The sequence below is a fragment of the Watersipora subatra genome, chromosome 6 (genome assembly GCF_963576615.1).
Source record: "Watersipora subatra chromosome 6, tzWatSuba1.1, whole genome shotgun sequence".
Classification (NCBI taxonomy): Eukaryota; Metazoa; Bryozoa; class Gymnolaemata; order Cheilostomatida; family Watersiporidae; genus Watersipora; species Watersipora subatra.
This window is the reverse complement of record NC_088713.1, coordinates 61648955-61675455: the sequence shown is the minus strand read 5'-3', so window position 1 is coordinate 61675455 and position 26501 is coordinate 61648955. Positions and strand designations below refer to the sequence as shown.

The 26501-nt window shown below is 41.3% G+C and overlaps 1 protein-coding gene across 1 annotated transcript in view; it reads left to right on the top strand.

The window, feature by feature from the left end:
* LOC137398431 (uncharacterized) overlaps positions 1-23973 on the top strand; it is a 51502-nt gene extending 27529 nt beyond the window's left edge. The window contains exons 6-7 of the mRNA XM_068084540.1: positions 20112-20849; positions 23311-23973. Coding sequence (XP_067940641.1) covers positions 20112-20849; positions 23311-23462 — 890 coding nt within the window. The 3' untranslated portion in view covers positions 23463-23973. The remainder of the gene's footprint in view (positions 1-20111; positions 20850-23310) is intronic.
* The last annotated feature ends 2528 nt before the right edge of the window (positions 23974-26501 follow it).

The following is a 26501-nucleotide window of genomic DNA, read 5'->3' as shown; positions in this document are numbered from 1 at the left end:
GCTGGTTTGTCTAATTCAGGTGCATTATATTTTCGTTCATGCTCTCCAGCTGGCTGCCTATCTGCACGAATTACAATTTTCAAACTGTCATCTGTTAGATTTTTCATTGATGTTTTAAATTCCTGAACATAGTTGTTGTAGCGGTGAAAAAAGTTTTGCAAATCATGGACGATGCTACGCCTGACACTTGAGACATTTTCACCTTTTTGATTTACTTCGTCATCAGAATTGCCCATGAAGAAAATTTGCAAAAACTTGTTGTTTTAGTTTTCAGCTGGCAAAAGCGATCCGTGCAAATGATAAATCCGTCCTTGCACTTTGAAAGTGGGCATAAAACCTTGCTCGCGAATTTCTCTTGAAGTTCCAAAAGATGTCATCTGAAAACAATTGTTATATTTGCAAATGTTAGATAGAAAGTGGCGAGAATATGCATTATCTCCAATCATTAAACTTTGAAATGGTTCAGGGGGTGCAGTAATGACTGGTATTTTGACTTTTCCATTAGCGCAGCACATGCCTGAAGCTTCGTCCTTCCCCTTGAGTGCTTGACAATGGTGACAAATTTTATTCAAATTTCCTATTAAACAAAAATAATCACTTTCATAATTAAAGGAGCAGTCATACAAAAATGCTGCATTAAACTTTTTTCTCCAAAATGTGCATCTTTATGCAGCAATCCTCCCTTGATCACACGCTAGTCTTTGAGCCCTTTGTTCGTCAGTCTGTAAAGATCTTACAGTTGCAATTCTCTCTCGATCAAACGCTTGTCTTTGTGTACATTGTTTGTCAGTCTCCAACAATCTTAAAGTTGCAATCCTCTCTCGATCACACGCTTGTCTTTTTGCACGTTGTTCATTGATCTCCAAAGATCTTACACTTGCAATTTGCTCTTGATCATACGCTTGTCTTTGTGCACGTTGTTCTTCAGTCTGTGATCCTCTCTTTTCTCTAGCCTTTGCTAAGCGTTCGTTTCTTTGCTGCTCAGTTTCCAAGGCATTAGCAGCCGCTTTCCTCAGTCTGTCTTTTCTAAGTCTTTTTTCTCTTTTCTATGATGACTCACTGCAGGTTCTTTTCTTTGGAGACATTAGACAATGTGTAACTTTTAAGAAAACATGTAATAAACAGATTATTAAAAACCGTAAGGAATGTAATAGGAGAATGTAAACCTAAATACATATTTCTCAAAATATATATCTAGATTTACGAATGTGTGTGTAAATATAAAATAGTGAGGAATAACTGATACTTATGTTACACGAAAAATCTTACAGTAAATCTAACAGATAATCTTAAAAATGTTTGTTGTAAAATGTAAAATTAATTATGAATTACTAATATTAATAATAAAGATTGGAAATTGACCAAGTAATAATAGCGGTATTTGAAAATGAATAATGTTGAAACTTCAAACACAATACTCAAACTATGTTTAAAAAAGGCTAGGTGAAATAATAACAATAATTAAACAAACTATAAAAACTAATATTATAAACTTCAAAAGTTATAAGAAGTTTAAGAATGTAATAGAATGTAAATCTAGATATATATTTCTCAAAATCATGTAAATGATAAATCTTACAGATAATCTAATAGATAATCTTACAGTAATCTTACAAATATTTGTTGTAAAATGTAAAATTAATTACGGATATATATCTAGGTTTACAAAGGCGTGTGTAAATATAAAATGTTGAGAAATAACTGATACTTATAATGTTACTCGAAAAATCTTACAGTAAATCTTACAAATAATCTAACAGACAATCTAACAGGTAATTTTACTAATGTTTGTTGTAAAATGTAAAATTAATTACAAATGACTAAGATTAATAATACAGATTGGAAACTGACTAAGTAATAATAGCGGTATTTGAAAATGAGTAACGTTAAAACTTCAAACACGATACTCAAATTACGTTTCAAAAAATGCAAGGTGAAATAATAACGATAATTAAACAAACTCTAAAATCTAATATTATAAACTTCAAAAGTTATAAGAAGTTGAAGAATGTAATAGGAGAATGTAAATCTAAATATATATTTCTCAAAATATGCAAATGTGTGTAAATATAAGATAGCGAGGAATAACTGATACTTGTAACGTTACATGATAAATCTTACAGATAATCTAATAGATAATCTTAAAAACGTTTGTTGTAAAATTTAAAATTAATTACGAATTACTAATTGGTTTAGTTTAGAAGGAAAGATGTGTAAGTTAGTACACAAAGGGAGCACTGATAGGAACTTTTGTGATTTTCGTGTGCGTTTGCGAACTTCATCTTATCCGTCTGTTGAGAAAAGGAAATTGCGCTTGGTAACATGCTATATGGCTATTAAAATGAAGGTTTAATAACAAACTGCAAAATATTCATCCAAACAAAGATGTTTTAATTTGAACTAAAAGAAATAACGTAAAAGTTTTTTAAACAAACAATGATTTAGTTTGTATATAATGATTGTAGAATGCAAGGTACCAAATGAGAATCCAAAAAACAATATGTACCCGTGAAAAAGTCTCCTGAGCAGCAGAAATAAATTAGTAACTAAATGTAGATGTAAAATAAATAGCAGGTATGTAAGGTACGAAATGTCGACGAAACGTATATACCCAGTTTGGTAACGTATATAATCTGTACAAAAATCATCAAATTTATAGTTCGAGATAATTTACCAGCTTTAACGAAAAAAAAATATGGAGAAGCATCGCGTTGCATATACTTAGGTTCCAAAATATTTCGGAACAGTAGCATCGTAATTCGTGGGCACAAGGGCAGAGTAAATAGCACGCGCGCATCCGTTAAATTTGTCGCAAGTTAAAAGGCAGTTTTAATGGCAATGTTTAAATAGCTTTTTTAGCAAGGCTAATTTATAGTTTGTACGCACATAGCGTATTTGTTATATGAGAGAGTATATAAAAACACACTGGTTTACTAAGGTGTTATAGCTCAGTGGTAAAGCATCCAGATAAACTGGATTGTATCATGGATCGTCGATGTGAAACCGTTGCGAGTTCGATTCCATCAGATGGCAAAAAATCAAGATTTTAAGAATTATAGCCAAATTTCCGATGATGACACACGGACTTTGAGAAATATAAATATATAGATATATATATAGATATATATGTATATGTATACACATGTATATATACATTTATATAGTTCTCAGGTACGTGTAACAATCGTAAGAATAAAATGCTAGAAAATAGAAATACAATGAGTTTTGACTAAGTTACCATGTGACTATATGATAGTGCTGGGCACGAGAACTTCTTGGCCAGCAGGTTTAAACTCTGTCCTCTTTTGTTCGGGTTTTTTGAGTATCGAGTAGCTAGCGATGGTGGGCACGAGTACTTCTTGGCCTACGGGTTTTTTGGGTATCGGGTTTGTTGATACAGATTTAATGTCTACTGCTCACCGTACTAGTTTTTCAGATGGCGGAGACAACTCCAGACAAATAATATCATTTTCATTATAGACACAAGCTGGGAGCAAAAACTTGTAGAATATCCATGAAACTAAAATGGGTGCTGTTCATTATATGCGGTGCACCTTAATTTCAGGCTAATCTTGTTCTATATATGTACTTACTGTAGTTTGCAATAATTAGTGAAAAAACTTGTTTTTTATTTTATAACTACCAAAATTCTGATGCTATATTGTGGAGGACCGGGACATGCCTATGTACTATTTACTACACTCATATATATATCCGCACTATCATTTAACCGAACCTCTCAAACTTCCCTTATTGCATGCTTGAACTGCCCTTTCATTATTATATAACTGTATCACTGAACTGCCCTTGTATTACTGAACTGCCTTTTTATTATTATATAACTGTATCACTGAACTGCCCTTGTATTACTGAACTGCCTTTTTGTTACATAACCATCATGTTGTTTCCTTTGTGATATAAATAGATCAGTAGGCGGAGTTAAACGATAGGCGCTGGCTATATAAGCCAGCGCGATAGACAGGCAAGGTGTGCTTGATTTCACTCATACTCGTGCATACTTGTATTAAAGATATCGATAATAAACTACTATATACTCATACGAACTGCCTCTATTTTGACGCCTGCCTGGTTGGCTCACCGATTGTGCAAGCAGGCTCAGTACAACCAACAGACGGAACTGCCAGGGTGACTCTAAGAAGGCTAGGAGGCGATCCACGGCCTTGTCTAGACTCGATCGGGTGTGCCATGGCACTAGAGATCCAGTCTTAAGACCAGCCATTAGTGGATCCGGACTAGCCTGGGATAGAGATCCAGAGGCAGGCCGGGGGCTTGGTTTTCAGAGCAAGCCTGACTACTAAGTTCTTGCCTTGGACTGACTTGACCGCCACAGGCAGGTCAATCAGGCCTCGGACAAAGTCAGCCAGTAGCCCAGGTTGCGACTCCCTTGTTAGGAAGTAAAGCTGACTCAGCTACCGGAGTCAGATCCTTTACACTGGTGGCAGCAGTGGGATTTGCTTAACCCACAACAGGACGACTAACAGGGACTAAAAAGACGACGCAGGTATGACCAGACGGACTCGCAGCGCGGAAAGACCGGAAGCTCTCCGAACGGAGGGACTAGAGCGACTGACAGGTGTCTTGGAAAGACTGCTCATCAACCAGGGAACGCAGGGACCCCCTGCGCCAAGAGAAACATTCAGAGCCCCGGAATATGACGGGGATAGCGACGTAGAGGCCTTCATCCGGCAGTTCAACGATGTAGTCGTTGCAAATGACTGGGGGCCAGGGTCCGCACTGTTACACATCCGGGAGAGACTGCGAGGGCAGGCTAAGGACTGTGGACACGGGCAGACCATACACGGCGTATTTAACAACCTCCGGGCCAGGTTTGGACTGACGCCCAAAGAAGCCAGAGCCAAACTGCAGGGCCTAAAAAAGGACCAGCAAGCAACACTATTTGAGCACGCCACCCAAATAGAGAAGCTGACCGATATCGCGTTTGGGGAAATGTCAGACCGCCTGAAAGAGGAGATGGCCGTGGACACGTTCTGTGGTACGCTGGGCAATGTTTATTTGCAGCGACATCTGCTAGCGGTGCCTACTCCTACGTTGGAGGCAGCCGTGAGAGCAGGGAACGAGTACTTACAGGTTCGACCTAGTATAGCGTCTCACCAAGCCCAACCTTTCAGGTCGGACGTCAGGGCAGTCCAGCCAGACGAGACAGGACAGGGCGAGGGAGGACGGGGCCCCGAAGAGCCGATTGTGGTGGCTAGAACTACCCCGAATACCCTCGAGCTTCTGTTGACCTCGGTGACGGACCTAGCCAAAGAAGTGGCCAAGTTAAAATTGTATATCCATCGACCGCAGTCTACTACAGAAAGCGGGACGAGGAAAAAGGAAATGGCGAGATGCTGGGGGTGCAACCAGGAAGGCCACCAGAGGAGAAGTTGTCCGCGGAAGCAGGCAAATCAGAGGACACCCTATAAGCAGGACCAGGGAAACGCCTACGGCCCGCAGCAGTAGGTCTACCTGCTGGCTGCACAAGGGCACCCGGACACGAAAAACACAGACAATGTAACAATACAAGTCGAAGGGAATCTGGAGTTGATCCGGAGGGGTGGCAGCATCCGACTAAAACCGCGGCACCGGTCAAGAGACCCCCGGTAGAAACGATTCCCATCTACAACCCGTACCAAAGTCTATGGGAACTGGACGAGGAGGAAGAGGGATGCGAGGCGAGCCCCCGGAACTCACCGCGGGCGGCCAAACAGGCGCAGCGGCAGTACCTCCACCAGATCCAGAGACTGGACGAGAAACGAAGATTTTATGGACGTACCAGAGAACCCGAGAGGCCAGGGCGGAAGGGAGGTCCCCCTAGGGCTGAGCGCCCCGAGCGATCTGGACAGCAAGGGTCGGGACAGAGAGCGCATTCAGGGGTAACTGAAGCTCTCGAGAGACCAACGCTGTACAGATCAGGAAGAAGGGAGCTTGCGACCCAGAGGGAACCTCGCCGTAGGCCTAGACGGGTTAGGTCAGAGAGAGATGGCCCCACCGGCGCTGATCCGTCCAAGAGATCCGTATCAACCGGATCGGGATGGAACGAGGACCCAGCAATGGCGGAGCATCTCCAGAGACCGGAGTACCATAGACCCAGAGACGAAAGGGGCTGGAATGAAGCCGAACCCCCGAGACGGGGGCCGACCCAAGGCGGCCATCTCCGAGGGGGGAATCTAGGCCAACCCACGAGTCCGGTGTCGGGTCCGACAGGCCAGTACGGGGAGAGCACAAGGCCAGCTACTCCCGAGGAAAGCCTGGAGGACCAGCTCGAAAAGAGTCCATCACCGGACAGGCCTAGGGGACGTCCGAGGAAGAAAAAGTCGGAAGAGATGCTCGATACCGCCGCAACGGAGGAAGGGTGGCCAAGGGTTGGAGCCTTGGAAAAACCCCATAGGTCGAGCTACTTCCTACCGGGGAAGGTAGAGAGGCAAGACCTCCTGTTCCTCATAGACACCGGCTGCAACACTAACCTACTCTCCAAAAAGGTGTTCGACAGAATGCCGGAGCGAGTGAGGGTGCAGTTAGAAGAGAACGACCGGTACGGACTCATGGCAGATGGTAGCAAGCTCCAGTTTTATGGACTGATAAGGCTAACCGGAAGGATCAGGGACGTGGCCATAGAGGAGAACTTCCTCGTAAGCCAGATCAGCGAAGACGCTATTCTGGGTATGCCTTTCCTGATCTCCCACAAGTGTCAGATTGAATTCGACCGACCCGTCATTTCCCTAGGGGATAGGCAACTTACTTGCACCGACAAATACGGAAGGATAATGGTGTCCAATGTTCACGCCTGGAAAAAAGTTATTATCCCTCCCTTGTCGGAGGTAAGAGTGACGGGGAAGATCTCCGCCCGAAATTACGTCCCGATGGGATTGATAGAGGGCTCAGATTCACACATACCCGTGGCATGCAGCCTGAGCAGGCCTGGAGAGGGGGGTGATGTCACTATACGATGCCTGAACCCCGGACGTCAACCGATCGAGTTGGGCGCCGGACACGTCATTGGCTCATACACGGCTGTGGAAGAAGAAGACATACAGACGGATCTCTGGTCTGGGCCGGAACACGGGAGCCTCGACGAATCAGGAGTGGGGTGTGCCACCGTAAGGACGGGGGAAGCCGTCCCGGGTCACCTGGTTGAGCTATATCGGCAGGCCCTCCCAGGATGCCGACACGAAGGAGAGAAGCAGAGCCTGGCCCATCTTCTGACCAGATACCAGGACGTGTTCAGCAAGTATGATGGCGACGTAGGAAGGACCGACCGAGTTGCCCACAGCATACCCCTGATGGAAGGTGCCAGGCCGATCAGACAACCCCCCCACCGGCTGGGACCCCTCAAGGAGGCAGAAGCGGACAAACAAGTACAGGAACTACTGGAAAAGGGTTTGATCGAGCCTGCCAATGGGGCATGGAGTTCCCCGGTCGTCATGGTGAGGAAGAAGGATGGCGGATGGAGATTTTGTATTGATTATTGACAGCTGAATGCGGTCACCCAGCAGGATGTGTACCCTATCCCTAGGATTGATGAAAGCCTGGACGCCCTGGCAGGAAGCCGATTTTTTAGTACGTTGGATCTGACCAGTGGATACTGGCAAGTACCGCTAGATCCGGACGCTCAAGAGAAATCCGCCTTTGCCACGAGAAGCGGGCTGTGGAAGTGGAAGGTACTGCCCTTCGGATTGACGTCGGCCCCCGCCACCTTCCAAAGACTGATGGAGTCTGTACTCCACGGGCTCCATTGGAAAACCCTCTTGTTATACTTGGACGACATCATCGTAATTGCTCCAGACTTCGAGACCCACTTGGCCCGTTTGGGAGAGGTCTTCCAGAGACTCGCCGCCGCGCAGCTGAAACTGAAGCCCTCTAAATGCGAGCTTCTCCAGAGGAAAGTGAGGTACCTTGGCCATGTGGTGAGCCCGGAAGGAGTGTCCACGGACCCAGAAAAGGTGAAAGCAGTGGCCGAATGGCAAACCCTTCGAAATATAAAAGAACTGCAGGCCTTCCTGGGAACCACAGGGTACTACCGACAGTACCTGCGGGATTACGCCACTATTGCCAAGCCACTCACGATATTGACTAGCAAAGGAAAGCCGTGGAGGTGGAGAGAAGAAGAGCAGCAGGCATTCGAGACCCTCCGACAAGGCCTGATCTCGGCACCAGTGCTGGGGTACCCCAACCCAAAGAGTCAATACACTCTGGACACCGATGCCAGTAATGTGGGAGTGGGGGCCGTCCTGTCCCAGAACCAGGGGGGCAGGGAGACCGTAGTGGCATACTACAGCAAGACCCTCAGCCCAGCCGAACAAAATTACTGTGTAACGCGCCGAGAGCTCCTGGCAGTAGTAAAAGCCGTCAAGCACTTCCGGCCATACTTGTATGGTCAACAGTTCGTGCTCCGCACGGACCATGCCTCCCTGAGATGGCTGTGTAGGAGGAGGGAGCCGTCGGCCCAAGTAGCTCGGTGGCTGGAGATTCTATCAGAGTTCTCGTACTTACTGGAGCACCGATCAGGAGTCAAGCACGGGAATGCCGACGGCCTGAGTCGACAGGTCTGCCCAAACGACTGTCGACAGTGTGTCCGAATAGAGGAGCGAGACGGGGGCCCCAGCAAACAGGCATTGCTGGAAGGAGAGTCCGACGCCGTGGCCGCGATTAAACTACCAGGAGACCGAAATTTTCGACAGCTGGTACAGAGCCAAATGGAAGGGACACAGGCCGTGGCCAGGATGTACTGGGCAGTAAAAAATGATCAAGAGCTACCAGAGGAGGAGCTGACTCTAGGGAGTAACGAGCTCCGGGTCCTACACAAGAGACGAGAGGCTCTGAGGTTATCCCCAAACGGCGTCCTGGAGGTCAGACTAACGACGGACGGCCACCCCAGATGGTGTACCCTATGTCCTCGGGCGGACCGGAGCCGGGTAATGTGGGACACGCACAGGCTTGCCCACGCGGGGGTTCACAAGACTGTAAAAAGATTACTACTCAATTGGTATTGGCCGGGACTAAATGCCGACGTGAGACGACTCATCAAGACGTGTGATATCTGTCAAGTGGCAAAAACCGGCGGGAATCACGCAACTAGGAGCAGACACCGATTGTACGCCGGGCGACCGTGGCAGAAGCTAGCGGTCGACCTGGTGGGACCAATGCCAGTGACTAACCGAGGGAACAAGTGGATCTTAGTGATTAGCGACCATTTCTCTAGATGGCAGGATGCATTAGCAATCCCGGATGCAACTGCCCCGGTGGTAGCCACAACCCTGGACGAAAGGGTGTTCTGTTATTTCGGCCTACCCGAGGAATTACACTCCGACCAAGGGGCCCAATTTGAGTCTAAACTCATGGGAGAATTATGTAGCCTATGGAACGTAGACAAAACACGGACTACACCATACCACCCCCAGGGGAATGGTATTGTAGAACGAAACAATCGGAGCCTGGGAGATTCCTTGAGAGCCTTGCTCCTGCGCCGTGGGCCTACAGAGTGGGACTTGTTGCTGCCACAGATAATGAGGGCTTTCCGGGGCACTCCCCACTCCGCCACGGGAGAAACCGCGAATTACCTGATGATGGGCAGGGAACTGCGATTGCCAGACCAGCTCTCAGAACCCGTTGCAGTCACTGGCCAGGCGGTACAGCCCTACGTACTGGAACTGGCTAGCCGGCTGGAGGAAACGTATGAAATTCTCCGAGACCGCCAAATGAAAATCCGGGTGGAGGACGACGAAGAGCCCCCATCGTTTGGGATCGGCGACTTGGTGCTGCTGGTCAACAAGAGACGTAGACGTGGAGAAAACCCCAAGTTACAGCCCAAATATGTGGGACCCTATACAGTCACTAGGTGCAATCCCAACCATACGTACCAAGTAGAGAGACAAGGACAAATCTCAGTACAGAACGAAGAGAGATTAAAACCATACTACGCGTGTCCAGAGGCCGATGGGCGGGCCCCGGCCACTAAGGAACCCTCCAGGAGGCCAAACATGAGGGGTGCCACGGGACGAAGAGAGAGGAGGCTGGAAGAGTTAGGGGAGATGCTGCCCGCAGTAGAGTACACTGGAAGGGAGCCCCCCCCCCCCCCCCCCCCCCCCCGCCAACACGGCAGGAGAGGATGGAACCTCCCCCGGATATGGACAGTGACACGTTCAGGAGACGACTTCTGGAGGTCCTGGCCAGAGAAAGAGAGTCTGCCTCGGGCAGTCACGATTCCAACGGAGGGGTTAGGGAGGCAACAGAGCAAACCGGTATAACCAACGCGGAACCAGAAGAACCAAGTCTCGGGCCCTGTTCCGAACCCCCGATGGAGCCCCCCGGACAAGAGTTGACAGAAGGAGAGACAGACGATACCGCAGTCGAGGAGGCCTCCGACTCCGGGGTCACCGAACAAAGGGATCCACCCCAACCCGAAGTTTCTACACCAGCACCAGCTGAAGAAGAGGTGCGAATAAACACAGAACCCAGGAGAACAAAAAATGGTATGGGAGAAAGACGAGACGGGAGACCACGGCGAATGGTGGGTCCTCCTATCAGATACGGCGAGACTGTGTGCCACCAAATCGACCCTGAAGAAGAAGGACCGGAAGCCAGAGAAAGACAGGCCGAACTCAGGGAACGGTATCAGTCTACCAAAGCTATGGTGGAACAACTGGAGACCTTGATCGAGAGGGAAGGTCTGAGGACGAACTTAGAACTGATGTCTCAATATACAATTCTAAAAGAGTCGGTTGCCGAACTAGAAGAAATGATGGCCGCAAGCCGCCATGGAGGAGGGCAACCAGATACAATCATACCTGACCGAAATATCCCGGGAAAGGAGACAGAGACGGAGGCAGACGAAGAAAACCAAACAGGAGAAGAACCATTCGGCAATGAAGGCCTTCGACAGCAGACTCCGAACGATAGAACAATTCGGGAACAAGAGCACGACAGGACCGGAAAGCGGCCATCTTATGAAACTGAGACAGCCTCCAGTCACTTCAACCGTTGCGCACTAACGAAGAACCAGCTCTCTCCACAAACCTATATCACGAATATGAGACCAACTCCAGATGAAACCAACGCCATCGAGGATCCAGAACTGCAGGTATTATTAACAGAATTGGACGAGATCTTGGAGGGAACTGAGATAACGGCAGGGAACCAAGACGTCGATCAAGTAAAACTACCTGGGAATATTATAGCCAAGGAAAATATCGCACCCATTGCCTATAAGGGAGCGAGGCCAGTAGAACCGGTGATAACCACTACCAGGATGGTGCAAATGATAGGGAACAGGGTGTCCCAGGACAAAGCCAAGCCAAAACAGGCCAGGCAAACTTCTGAGGGCCAGAGTTTCCAAGTCAGGAGCGGAGGTAAGCCACTCCAGGGTGGCCCTCCGCTAGAGACTAGCCAGAGGCACCAACTGGATACTCAACCGCGACCAGGACCAGTACAAGCCTGCTCGATAAACCTAACAACGATTCCGGTCGATCAGAAAAAAGTGAACGGACCGCCCGAGAGAAGAAAAAGCCGAGAGACCCTCGACGGAGTAGCCGAGGATATCTGGTACTCCCCCACTTCCTACGCAAGGATGGAGGCCGCGGAAGACCGCCAGAAGGGAGAGTGCAGACTCTGTGGTTTCAAAAACAAGGACGGTAGGGTAGTAAGGAGACATATTCGGCAACACTTTTGGCGCTACTGGTGCAAATGTCAGAAAAATTCATCATCATTCTTTAGTATATACAAGCACCAAAAGAAAGCCAAGGACTCCGGACTACACCCTACTATTGTATACCAAGTAGATCAGGAGTGGTACACCGATTTTTGTACATACATGAAATGGACAGAGTACCCCCCGTTTGGAACCTGCCTTCCCATAAAGGATGGGAACGGGTGGGTACGAGGTAGAAGGATGGGGCAAAAACGACCCAGGACAGAGTCACCAGAAGAAAGGGGGTGTACTGAACCGGAGACCCTCCAGGACAACAGGAGAGACGGACCAGCCGACCTCCGCGTCCATTTAAACCGATGCCGAGCCACCGGAGGAAGAGAGGAGCGGGTCCAAAGGCCTTTTCCTCAAGGGTACGTAATCCCAAGGGTAAAACAGAGGGAAACAAGACTCATCAATCCGGAAATAAACATACCGCCTAAGGGAGCTGAGACAGAGATAGCGGGAGAAAGCGAGACTGCCCTGGAGATCCACGTCAATGCGGACGACATCGCTGGGGTATACGCCGAAGCCGATGGCAAGACCAAGGAACCTACCAGCAGCAGGGTAACCAGGGCCATCGAGAACACACGGGCCCGGCGAGAAGAGTACAACCGTAGAGCGGGAAGAGAAGAGGACCAATACCGACGTCATATCCGGATGGCCGAGGAATGCCGGGTAGAAGCTCAGAGGTTGAGAACACAAGCGCGGCGTTTCCACTGAGATCACTTAATTGTTCACCCCTGGCCAAACAATTGGGGGGGGAGAGTGTGGAGGACCGGGACATGCCTATGTACTATTTACTACACTCATATATATATCCGCACTATCATTTAACCGAACCTCTCGAACTTCCCTTATTGCATGCTTGAACTGCCCTTTCATTATTATATAACTGTATCACTGAACTGCCCTTGTATTACTGAACTGCCTTTTTATTATTATATAACTGTATCACTGAACTGCCCTTGTATTACTGAACTGCCTTTTTGTTACATAACCATCATGTTGTTTCCTTTGTGATATAAATAGATCAGTAGGCGGAGTTAAACGATAGGCGCTGGCTATATAAGCCAGCGCGATAGACAGGCAAGGTGTGCTTGATTTCACTCATACTCGTGCATACTTGTATTAAAGATATCGATAATAAACTACTATATACTCATACGAACTGCCTCTATTTTGACGCCTGCCTGGTTGGCTCACCGATTGTGCAAGCAGGCTCAGTACAACCAACAGACGGAACTGCCAGGGTGACTCTAAGAAGGCTAAGAGGCGATCCACGGCCTTGTCTAGACTCGATCGGGTGTGCCATGGCACTAGAGATCCAGTCTTAAGACCAGCCATTAGTGGATCCGGACTAGCCTGGGATAGAGATCCAGAGGCAGGCCGGGGGCTTGGTTTTCAGAGCAAGCCTGACTACTAGGTTCTTGCCTTGGACTGACTTGACCGCCACAGGCAGGTCAATCAGGCCTCGGACAAAGTCAGCCAGTAGCCCAGGTTGCGACTCCCTTGTTAGGAAGTAAAGCTGACTCAGCTACCGGAGTCAGATCCTTTACAATATGCCAAAGCTTCAAACAGACAATAAAACGGTAAGAGTGTACTAAGAAATACACTGCTCTACACCATATTCAGTTGGGCAATAGACGAAGTTATAATACCTGCACAGGCAAAAATTCAAAGTATTCAACTAGAAAATTTTCAACTTTGTTAGATTAATAAACAGTTACTATATAGACAAAGCATGTGTTATAATTTTAGTTAATTTACCAACATTTTAAAAAACATTAAACACATAAAAATCTCAGCTATGGGATTTGTTTGACAGAGATGCCAGGTTTGTGGATAAAAAACATAGTTGATTAACTTGGCAGGCTTTAGGCTATTTCGCCTGGTTGTGGTAATGTTCCTGACGGTTGAAAGCAGCCTTTCACTAGCTACATTCAAAGCTTGAATGCACAAATATTTCTTAGCAAGCTTTTCGAGGCAAGGAAACAAAGTTTTATGCTGGCCCCACCAAGTCAAAAGTCGGAGTCTTTTTCAGCCACTGTCAGTAGACTTGTGTATAATGAGACTTCTTTGCTAAGCCGTTCACCTCTAGCAGTACTGAAAGCCGGAGTAGTGAGGGCATTAAGATACGCTCCCAACTTTTTCGTTTTGTTGAAGCAATACAGCTGATGGTGGCAGATTCTATTGTGAATGTTTCTTGTACATCTGGAGCCAGCTGTTCACACTCACAAAGTATAATATCGGTCACACTCTCATTGTGGGTAGCTTTGAATCTAAAATTTCTAAAAGAAACTTTTGCAACATTTTATATTACAATGCTGTGTTTTCTACTAATGATTAAAGTATCAGTAGAAAAATTTTATTTTTATCCTGTAGAGTTATATACAGCACTGTTTCAAAAGCTTCGAACCTGCAGTGTAGCCTATACTATGTATCTTGTAGCTTTGTCACACTAAAATGCCAGTAGAATTTGTTCACTTTGGATCTAAAAAGCTACATTTTGAAAGCAGCTGCCAATAATCAGCATTGTGCTGATGGTGCTTATTGATATATTCTAAAATGGAAAACTTGATCTGTCGGGTCAAGGCAACGTCACTCTCTTCGGGCACTAAAAGTTTGTTAAACAGTATGACCGTCGGTTGAACAAGTGATATTGTGACCGTGTCTTCACCTATAAGAAAAGCATTAAGCAGATGACTATCATAGTATGGCATCAATATGGCTAACCTAAAAGACTACTTACTAATATATCTCCAATAGCAGTATAGAGGAAAGAGCAAGCATTGTCATGCTTTTTCCGAGTCCACATCACTAAAAGGTTTCAATCTTATTTTTCCTGAAATAACGATTAAATGTTATTTTTGGCCACAAAATTTATTATTTAAACAACTAATTTTAATGAAAGACCCTACAAATAGTATAATTGCAGAGTATATGTTTAAATTACATTTGGTCATATGCATTATATTAATTTTTAAAACACATTTGTAGTAGTAGGTGCTTAGGATTGTAGTGGCAATCTTTATATTAACAGTACATGTTTACAAAACCTACCTGATAGCATGTCAGTAAAAAGCGCCACATGTTGTAAAGCACTTCTGATGGCTTTCAAGGTAGCCAAATCCTCTCCTGTTGGTATTAAATGGGAGTGTTTTTTATCGGCTGAAAGCGCTTTCCTCACAGCACACTCTTGCTCAAGAAAGCAATTGATCATCGCGAACTTTGAGCCCCGTCTCGTAGGTCATTCGTTTAGCAAATGGTGTTTTGGCAGACAGAGTTCTTCTTGAGCGGTCTCTAGAAGACTACTCTTATACGAGTGAGCAAAGTGTGTAGCCACCTTTCGACAGCTTGAAATGCCTTTATCTATTGTTTTGTCGCCCTTCAGTGCATTTACAACTGCTAGGTTAAGGCGGTGACCAAAACATGATATTCTGGTCTAACCTGTAATGCATTGCAAACAATCACAACTAGGTATGCTAGTCAACACTCACTGTAGTCGTGTGCTTATCAAGGATTGAATGGGAACCAATTTACTTACCATACTTTTCGGACTATTAACCACACCCCTATATAAGCCGCATCTGCTTTATTTTCAAGAAACCGAGAATGAAACAATACATAGGCCGCACTTTTGTAAAGGCCGCAGAACTTAGGACAGTGCTTTTTAACATGGCAGCAACTTTGCTAGTTAAAACGGAGCAGTGCTGTTAGGCACTGTTCTGCGTAAACCCATGATTTTTAACTCAGCGCCTAAGGGAGCAGTACCGTTAGGCATTGTTTCGCATTTTCTTTCACCGCTAAAAGCGCACTAACCGGATATTCCGGTTAATGCGCCCTAGCGGTGAAAGAAAAAAACCCCCAGAATAGCCACACCCTTATATAAGCCGCATGGCTCAAAACATCAGAAAAATGTAGCGGCTAATAGTCCGAAAAAGTATGGTATACATGTAAATAGAAATAGCAGACTAAACATGAACAAAAAACTGTGTTTTGTCAATCTATATATATAGCAGCTAAAACTTTTCAACTGCTATTAAAATAAATTGTTGACAATCAAGAGGGCGAATTTGGGAGTCACAAAAAATGCAATTTAGTATGAAATTAGTTAGCTCCATCTCTGCGCGCTTTGATGATGCTAGCAGCATTATCAGTGGAGCTAGCAGTCAACTTAGCCTCATCAGCCCCAAGTCTTCAATTACCCCGATGATGCCAGCTTTTAGGTTTTCAGAGGTATGATCTTCAGGGGCATGTAATACCTAGCAAAATATAACAATTTATGATGCGTTTTTTAAATTATGGGCTTGCCACTTTCAGTCATTTGATTTGGTTTGGAAATGTAACACTTTCCACTCGAGCTTTTATTGCTAAAACTAACTACAAAACAGTAGCATATTGCATCACTCTGTTGTTGAGATAAGATATAAAATTTGGTTTGGAGTAGGATTAAAATTTACTAAAAGTTACTTTGTTCAGCTATACTACTAAAAAATATGTCTAACCAATACAGGAACCTCACTAAAATTAATTTTTATTAGCAAATAAATTTGAAATTCTAAGCAATCCCAATTATGGCAAACACGTCTAAAGTTTTGTTAGTTGGTGTGCGATAAGCGCTGTAATGAGGCTTGTTTTAAAAAACTCATGTTTAATAATGCTACAAATTCGCAATGTGATGCCGCATATTGGTGTTGAAACATACCTGCAAGCACCTTGACCTAAGCTTTCAGTCAGATATAAAATGAATGGTAAACCCACAGTAAGGTGCCCTAGTGCGTGAGCTCCACATGTCCGTAGTAGCAGCATAAAACTGAGCAGTGGCAATCTCCTGCTTAATGGTGCCATACACATTGTCATACAACTCAGGGATGGCCTAAGCGACTGAAGTGATGTCGACTTGGAATGGAATACGTAGCAAACATAGAAAAGCAAGACTAATTGCAAACAACATTAAATTTACTGGTGTGAACTAATAATGAAAAATGTAAGGCCAAAACACATTTTCAGATTTTTACATCGATCCTAATATTACGCAGCTGCAAAGTTAAACCGGAAGAGAAAATCAACATAATTAATTAAATAAAAAACAAATTATGGCTACAAATATTCCCATATCAAGCAGTATTTATATTATTGTAATATGCCACATTTCATGAAAAATGGTCACACACAAAAACAGCTTTATCAATCTATAAATATTACATGTATAGCTACTAGTTTTTGAAAGGGAGAGGGGGGTACGCAGGAGTACGTCGTACCCCTAAAAAAAATAGTGGGGTACTCCCTAGGAAGCGTACCGCTTCATATAAGGTTGCTCATATCTTATTAAATGCGGTAAAATCGGAATGAAGTGAAATATTCACACAAAGTTTTTTCCTTTTCTTCCCGAACTAATATTAGCTCAGGTTCATTACACCGAAAGCGGTGCACGTTTTTGGGACGAGAGAATTACACTACTGATCTTTAATCTCTTCAGTTATTCTTTGCTATTATAGCAGATCAACTAGATTGTTTGGTTAAAAATCTGACAACCGATCAGTTTTCTATCAACTGACTCAATTGACAGAACCCTGTGTCGGCCGCCCTGTAGAATCCTCGATTAGCTTGAGATTAATTATTGCTTGGGTTCTTCTTTTGTGTTTTGGATGGTAATTTGGAATAAATTCTTGCTTATTATACTACATGTAGTTTCTTTCAATCTACGTCTTTCAATTTATAATGAAACGGCATGGGCCAATAAATAACTTCTTTAAAAGTGAGTAAGAATTAGTGACTGCCATGAATTTAGAGTCCGCATTTAAAAAAATAGTGAGTGACTGAGCTTATCATATAATAATATTCATGGTGGCTTGGAGTTTGGACTGTCTTGTGTCTGGGGTCTGTGTGGACTGTCCATAGGGTTTTTTGATTCACTCACATCACAACCTGGAGTCTCCATAGTCATAGAGCACACAGGTTGTGCAGCTAAGCCCACTTATAATTTTTTACTGGATACAACACAGGGTTTTAAGTTACCGAAACAGCATAATTTAGGGGCATTAATGCTAAAAATTTTACGGGGGAGTAACCCCGAACGCCCCTCTACCGAAAGGGCACAGCGCCCCTCTCAGACTCACCTTGTGAGCAGCGAGCAAGGCCGTTGGCCCTGGAAACTACCCTCCTGACATGACAGAAAGTACCCCCATAAATCTCTATCCACTTCAGACACTGATAGCTACCAAACACTGATATTTACAGAACTGGCATGTGCTGGAATTACATGAAGCCTATCATATATTTGTTTACTTTCATGCCTTTTATCAAACTCAGCAATCATTGCTTCGAAACCTTCTTTTTCAACAGCATATGCTGGAACACCATATTTACAAATATAATGAGTTATTGCAGAAGTCAGCTTCCGATGTTGACCACTGTTTCTTCCGTAGGGTTCCGTAAATGATGGTAAGATAGATTGCTGCCTTTTTGCTTTTTCAAAGGCACCGCTAGAACTAGGTTTGGCTCCTTTGCAAACGATAGGAGTTTGAAATGCAGTTAGATCTGTGTAGTCGTCATCATCATCAATGAGAATAGGTGCAGCTATAACAAATTTGAACTTACTAATAGAAAAAGTATAACAAAAATGGCATAAATAAAATGCGACAAGCTTTAAAAATTTTATCCATTTATCTACACTAGCTATTGAATGAGTTTTTATATCAAAATACTTGAAAATAGTTTACGGCAAACTTTGTGAAGTGGTAGCAACAACTAAGGGTGTTGTCGTTACCTCGCTGCTTAGGCTTTCATCGTCATCAATTGTTGATTGAGATGGATGCACAATTTTGTTTAGTTTAGAGGCAGCAGATTCCCTAGCTGCTTTAAAGTTTAATTGATGGTTTTTACGGTACCAACTACATCTTGCCTCTCAAGCTATTGTTTAGAATGAATCTTTCGCATATGCCTTCTCATGGAACTCGTAGAGCCATAACTATGCTTCATAGTTGAATTGCACAAAATGCATCTAACTGTCTCCATGCCAATAGCAATAGTAATTTTGTATTTCGCAAAAAATGTCCAAACATCAGACATGTTTTAAAATTTATCCTAAATCTATTGAATTTAGTTATTATTTTTACTATTTTCTATCGGGTGGTACTCATGCATTTAATCTTAGCAGGCACGTGGTTAAACAAATCTCATTGCGCAGGGGCAATAGATCGGGTTTTTGTTCACACTACTTGACAGACCCATGTACTAAAACCCAAACTCGAAAGTCAAAACACGAACCCGAAAGACCGAAATACTCGAAATCTCTATTGCCCGATACTCAAGAGAAGATAAACCCGCGAGTTCAACGAGTACTAGTACCAGTGCTTAGCACTACTATATGACTATATGAATAAGTATAATAGTTTACTGCAAAATAATTATGAGAAAAATTTGCAAATCTAAAGCTTCTATGGAAGGAGATTCATTGACAGGAGAGATAATTCATTAAAAAAATGATTTTTAGCAAATTTCTCACAGAAGTGAGAATGGAAACTCTTGAGTTTTGAATTCTCCATACCCAAATTAGTTCAAATCACGGCGGAAATTTCCACTGAAAGGGGTGCCAAAGAAACTTCTTTTCTAGAATTATTTGCCTGATCAACCCACAGCCTATAAAAGTACGACAAAGGACGAGTCAACAATGGGTACTAGAAGAAAAGCAGGAATGGTCCTATTTGCATACTATTTAACTAAATAGGAACCCATGATAAAATAGGTGATATTTTTTCTTTTTACCTTTCAATAATCAACAACTCTTTACAATTTATCCCATATTTGCCTGCAAGTTGACAGAAATGATAAACGCAATGAAAATGCAGAGATATGCACACTCTACGCTCAGGCTAGAAGATTACATAAATATATACTGTTACAGTATATTTGCCCACATAGCTAGTAAAAATTGTACACTCTCTGCATGCAAGCTTTTATACTCTCAGGCTAAAATATACATGTATTAGAGAGACCGTTAAAAATATTTGTGCGCTGTATTAATTGTTAGCCAGTCTTTAGATGAATGCTCTGCTCCCAGGTTAAAATATAATAGGAAAACTTTTGCAGCATCTTTGTTTATACAACTTGTGTTTTTGTTGCTCAAAAACTTTTAGCACCCCTAAATTTTAGTCAGTCGATAAAAGAACATTTATTTCTATTATTCTTATTGTTTTCATATTACACAATTTAATACGTTAAACTTTTTGATGTCTTTCATATATAATTTGAGCCAATAGCAATAAGTTTTAATTATTCAAAGTAAAAGAATAATTAGGTAATCTGTCTTGACTCTTTTCCAAGATGCTTTGCTGCCTGCATACAAATATTTTGTTACACGTTGTAAATATGTCATTATGTTATTATATTCTTAATGTTTTAGGTGAAAAGCGTGAGATTGAGTTGAAGATTGTTTCAGCTGATGACATAGTAGTTAACAGTAACCAGCACCACGCAGTTCCTCAACCACTAGAACTTCCTTTATCCCGTCTTCCTCCAAAGTCTATAACTCTACTCAAATCCATAAAACTACCATCCTATTCTGTATCAGTATGTCAGCATGAGGGAGTTACATATGTAGGATTGTATAGTGGTGCAGTCAGTAAAATTGATAAAAACAACAAGCTGCATGACTCATTCATCTCCACTTCTGATACTGTTGAGTCCATCAGCCTCCATGAGAACAGACTATACATATTGTGCTATAGTAAACCTCTCACCGTAGGTGTCTATGATCTGTCAGGGAAAGTGATCACAACCTGGCAGCACCCTAATCATAGCTATTACTGTAGCATGCTGACAGTAGCAGCAGGTAATGTAGTGGTTGCTGATCCTCCTAACAAGAGACTAACAATTTATTCTCTCACCGGTAAGACTCTGCGTAACATCAGCTGCCCCCTTCTGAGTAACAATCCGGTTTCGATATGTGCTGGACATGGTGATGATGTCATCATAGCTGACTATGAAACAAAGAAAGTCTTCATATTTAACATGAACACTGGGAATGTCATGTGGACTTTCACCCATCCTAATCCTCCACTGGGTCTGCTGTGCTATGGAGACTACATACTAGTAGCGGCATGCAACAGCAATATCATCCACACACTCAGCTATGCTACAGGTAAGTTGTACGTATGAGGTGTTGGTTATTAATATTCATTGAGAGTGTCATGTTAGCTTATGCAGCATTTTATAAATTAGTAAAAAAATCTGCCGAAAATTAAAATTTGAAATATCGTTTGAAAATTCTGCTATAAGTATTTTTAGATTCATCGTAACTTATTTTATGATTTTTAAAAACAAAGTAGATTAAATTTCATCTTAGTCACATTCAGTAAAAGATCTAAGATCTCCTCTAGTTGTTCTCCGATGTGGAAGAAATGGGAAAAAATGCCTTGTTTATACAGTACCTCGTTCAAAAGCAATCCAAAATGTTAGATATTTATTGTATAATTTCCTATTTACAATTTAATATGAGTAAAAAGCTCACCAACGTAGTAAGATAATACAAAGTGGTTATTAAGTTGTTTTGTCAGGATCAGTTTTCTTTTTAACTGTGAGTATATGTACAACAGTATAACGATTATTGTATTTAATGCTTATATAAACATATTAACAGATTGAGCCTAGTATTCACTGGTGTCTCTTTCTGCTCCTTGTAACGACAGGTTATGTTACATATATATTTGTACAAGTAAACATGGAAATGTGACAAATTTTAGCTAGTAAACTTGGTGAACATCCTAAATAAAGTCTCACCAAATATTTTATCAAGCACAGTAGGCCAGGGCTCAGGTACCGGCTTTTGGCTTGTTGCTCAAAAGTTGACTTGCAACAAAATTCACATTACAGTTATTTGGTATCAAAAGATTCGCCATGTTTTACTCTGCTGCGTTGTAGGTGCAAATTATGTAGATATGTGATTAAAAGCTCTTAAAAGCTCAAAAATGAACAGTTAATCACAGCCATCACTAAAACACAGTAGGTTGGAACCCCTTTCTAAAACGGCTCAAATAGGAGGTAGTTGGACACGATGGCTTCTGTTTACACATTCATGCAACCTCATTCATCAAAATGCTTTTACAAACATACTTCATGTATTCAATAAAACCAGGTCTATTGTTCCTACGTGTCTATTTTATCATCATTATTGTAATGCTGTCCCTTTGACCGCTGATATCTCAAAACTTACCAAAAAAATTTGTTCAATTTTTCAACCTTTGCTCGAAAGACTGCTTATCATCCTCTGACAAACATGACGAGCCTGTTGGTCACCTGTGAAAGTCGAAAAAATGCTGCATAAATTGTTTGCGCCATTTTGCAGGAACTATGAGTCACATTATCAGATTACGACTAAATTAGACAAATTTGAAGCAAAACAGTAAAGTAGCGAGCATTTATATTTGATGAGGACTTTTTGGTAGAACGCGAAGTTTTGGTCATAAACTAGTGCTACAAAAAGTTTAATACTGAGGCTTTTATTGGCATCACGTTATTTACATAACATCACGTAATAATATCACGTGTCAGAACATCAACAACATCAAGTTGAGTATGCCGTCAAAATAAAGGGATTCCAGACTATGGCATTTTCGCGATGGCTGCGATTACCTGCTCAATTTTTAGCTTTTAAGAGCTTGTAATCAGATTTCACATATTTTGCACCTACAACACAGCAGATTAAGACATGGTGAATATTGCGTTACTAAATAACTGTAATGTAAATTATGTTGCAAGTCAACTTTTAAAAGTACAGTCAAAACATGGCTTACGCCTTAATATAAATTTTAAAAGATCTGTAAGGATGAAAATTGACAGCTGACCATAAAAACTCCATTTATCAGCATTTTATTGTTTTTACGCTTATTTTGCATTTAGTTTTCATAGATAATTTTTTTTGAAGTTTCATTTGATGACTTTGTTTAAATTTAGTATATAATTACCAGATGTAGTCACCAATAAATTTTTGATTGTAGAATAAATTAATGAAAATACGATGAATTATTATAAAACTATGTGCGGCATGTTATGGCATTTTTGGCATGCAAAAGAGTTTTTGAAAGGATCAAAACAATTATACAAATGAATACTACTGCAGTAACATCTATAGTGGTCTTGTAAAAGGTGTGCCAGGAATGGTAGTTACAATAAATGACTCAAACCACCCATGACTTGACAACTTTGTTTGTTGCTTTCTGATGTTGCGACTACTTTCTAGCAAATTGAAGTTGCTCTTTGGGAACGACTTTCTTTCATAAACACTATTTTTTTGAGTTGATCAATTTTTTTAATGTGTCAATGTAATCATGGTTTATCTTTGGCGGCCTAATGGCAGCCTACGGCTAAATTTTTATTAATTTTCTCGCAAAAAACCTGCAAATTATCTTATTATAGCAAAATGTAGACGAATTTGCTTATTCAATCACAATATTATTATTATAAATTAGAGCCGCATAGGCTTTTTAATAAAAGCGTTGTTATGCATTCTCTGTGTACTAATTATCCATACGAGTATATAATAAGTGTAGATGTGATGATTGTACAGTAATAATAATTGAAATATTCATATACTTTTATTACAGGTGAGAAAGTATCAGAGATGAGCGGTGACGCTATTCAAACCAAAGGTCCATTTCGCAACCCTATCTTTAGCCTGAGTGGTGCTGGTAATACCTTGGTCATACCTCAGTGGCGCACTCACAAGTTGCTTTTCTATACACTGAGTGAGAAATAAGGACCATATTCTTATTAGTCATCATATAACAATATTCATGATCAGGTCTCATCAAGTCTGGCTACTCTACAGTGAAGTTACACTAGCAATATCATTATTATTGTCATCATATTTTATCTTCTATCAACTTTCTTAGCTAAATGGTTGACTGTATGATCTTCAACTGCTTATTTAGATGTAGCGCTGTCAGAAGTTAAAACTTTACCTTTTTTTCTGCTGCCACAACCTCCTTTTGTTAAAGTGGCAGAACATGCCAAGTGTTTGGTTTTACATCATGATAATTATTTCTAAATCATGAGATCTGTGTTCCAGCCTTAAATGCATATTTGTACATAAAGTTAATATGCCTTTGTTATCAACAACTTATATATCAGCAATGAGGATGATAAACATATTTCATTGTTTGGATGATTTTGAATAAGATTGTTTTATGGTGATTACCTTCCTTTTTTATTTATATTATGTTGTTTATTAACAGATACTATTTGTAGAATAATTTTAATACATCAAACTTATTATAGTCATAGAAATTAAAATGGGCAGGGGTATGGGTATTAGTATGATAATAGCCATTGGTCTTAGGCATGACCTAGAACATGAGCATGGAAACAAACATGAACAGAAACTTGAGCGTAAACTTTGATAAAGAAATTGATGTGGCCATGAGCTTGGTTGTGGGCATAGACATGGGCAAGGTTTTGGGCTTTTTAATGGACATAGATGCGGTCATAGACATATTTAAGACATGCATAGACATATCCATGTTATGTAATGTCACCACAAGGCTATAAAGAGTTGATAATTTATGTAGTAATTGCGAGTACTATGACAAGATATTTAGACCCGCTAACAATCACTCTGTCCAAATTATTACACAAATTGCTAGTTTATAACTTTTATGCATTCTACTCCCACCTTAATCTCAATTAATTTTAAAATCATGTTTATACTTTCATATTACTATTGATTTACAAATGTGTGTTCTAAATAATCTGTGATTTGAAAGTAAATTTTGGTAAAAATTTGTGTGTGTATGCGCACACACGAAAACATGGCAGCTAAACCATTTGACCATTGTGGTTTAACAGCTTTTAACCGCAATTATTTTTAGTTGGTTTTACTCTTGCAACATTCTGGCAATCAGATTTTGTCAAACATCAAATGCAATTGCATATGATAGAAAATTATTATGTGATAAACTACAGTAAAACTTTGTGCAAGATTGTATTTCGCTGTAGGAAATATAAAGCTTTCAAGCTTTTAAAGCCAGAACTTATGTGGAAGTTTGATAACAATTATGTTTAAACAACTGAAAGAAAGAATTCATAAAATCTTTGGTGTTTCTTCAAAAATAGCACCATGGCAGACATTTTAATTTGTGATACAGACCAAAATAAAACATGGCAGATTAAAATATTGCCAGTAAATTTATACTCTGACTTCCATCAATGCAAACATCAAACTATGATGAACATTCTAACAAAGCTATGTTAAGCATGTATGAGCACAAAATCTCAAAAAGCAGGACAGGGTTTACTATCTGCAGCAACAAGGACAATAATGAAATTGATAGCAAAATATCACAAACACAAAATTGTAAGAATACTGATAGTTTCTTGTTAAAATGATTTAGTTTTACAAAAAGAAACTTTTACACATTTAAAATTTTTATGGCATTCTATATTAAACGGTTTATTATCAGTTATTGGGAATTATTTCAGCAACCATAATTAAAGAGAAATAGAGAGTTATCCTAACATGAAAGCATTAACTAGGTCAACTGACTACTCTCTGATCATTCTAAGTATATTTTCAGACAGTTGGAAAGCTGCAACAACAGTCATAGCTAGCTATTCACCCATGCAATTGAGAGCTGTTGCGCTTTTCAAATAAACAAAACATCTGCCACTGTTGTTACAAACCAAAACGATTTACCTAGATCTATAAAGCCTTTGCATAAAAAGCTCTTTAAATTTTGTATTTAGAGTCAGAATGAAATTGTTTAATTAAAAATCGGCTGGGAGAAATACAATCTTTTAAGTTTAAGTGTAAAATTGTTTCAAAATTGTAATTTTTTATGAAAAGTAAGGAAGTAAACTACATGTAGGTAGCAAAAGCAAAGTTTTTATAATAAGAATTCTTGAATTAAGATTGTTGTTTTATTTTATTTTAGCAGTTTGACGTCATAAAAAAGGGAGACAAAAGTTGGAAAGAGAGAAAGCAAATTAAGTAATATTTTGGCTGTAGAATGAATTACATTGAATTGTTATGAGAATATCTGGTCTAAAATAAAACAGTTATAACGTGGAATCACCAAAATTACAGAGTTCCATAATGTTGACTAGGAAGGTACAAGACTAGTATAAGTAGACTATATAAAACTATTTGTATATGTTGATGTTTTAGAGCACATAAAACATTAAATTTCTATCTTGTTTAATGTTAGTGCAGTGCTGTTATTGTGTGATACTCAGGTAAGTTGAGTCTGAGATCTAAACGGTCAACAGGGTTGTTTTTATACCAATAAGAATTAAGATTGATACATTCATGCATATAAGAAAGTAATTTTACTGAGGCAGTTTCTAAGGGTTGGATAGTAGACATAACCGATGTAACAGACGGTAATAGGTTTTGGACCGCCATTAGTCGGGGGATGACTCCAAATTTTACAGACTTATTTGTGAACCAAAAACTCATTCATTGTTACCTTGTTAAATCCCAAAAGATATGCAAAAACAACTCCTGCTGTTCTATCATACTAACCATAAAAACAAAGATACATAACGTTGGTAAACACTCTGAGAGAGTATACATGATATTTAATAATATTTATGGAACTAGAAACTTTGTGTTTAAAAGGAAACTAACATACCCCTTGTTGGTAGTGGGCATTCTAGACAGAGAGCATAAACTTATAATTTTTGAAGCAAAAAGAGGTTTTATAATAAAGCAGCTTCTGCGGTTTTAGTAACACCATTGTGCTTGACTTCGTTGAACCGTTTTGCTGTCTCTTTTATCTAAAAGTCTGCTGAATGACTC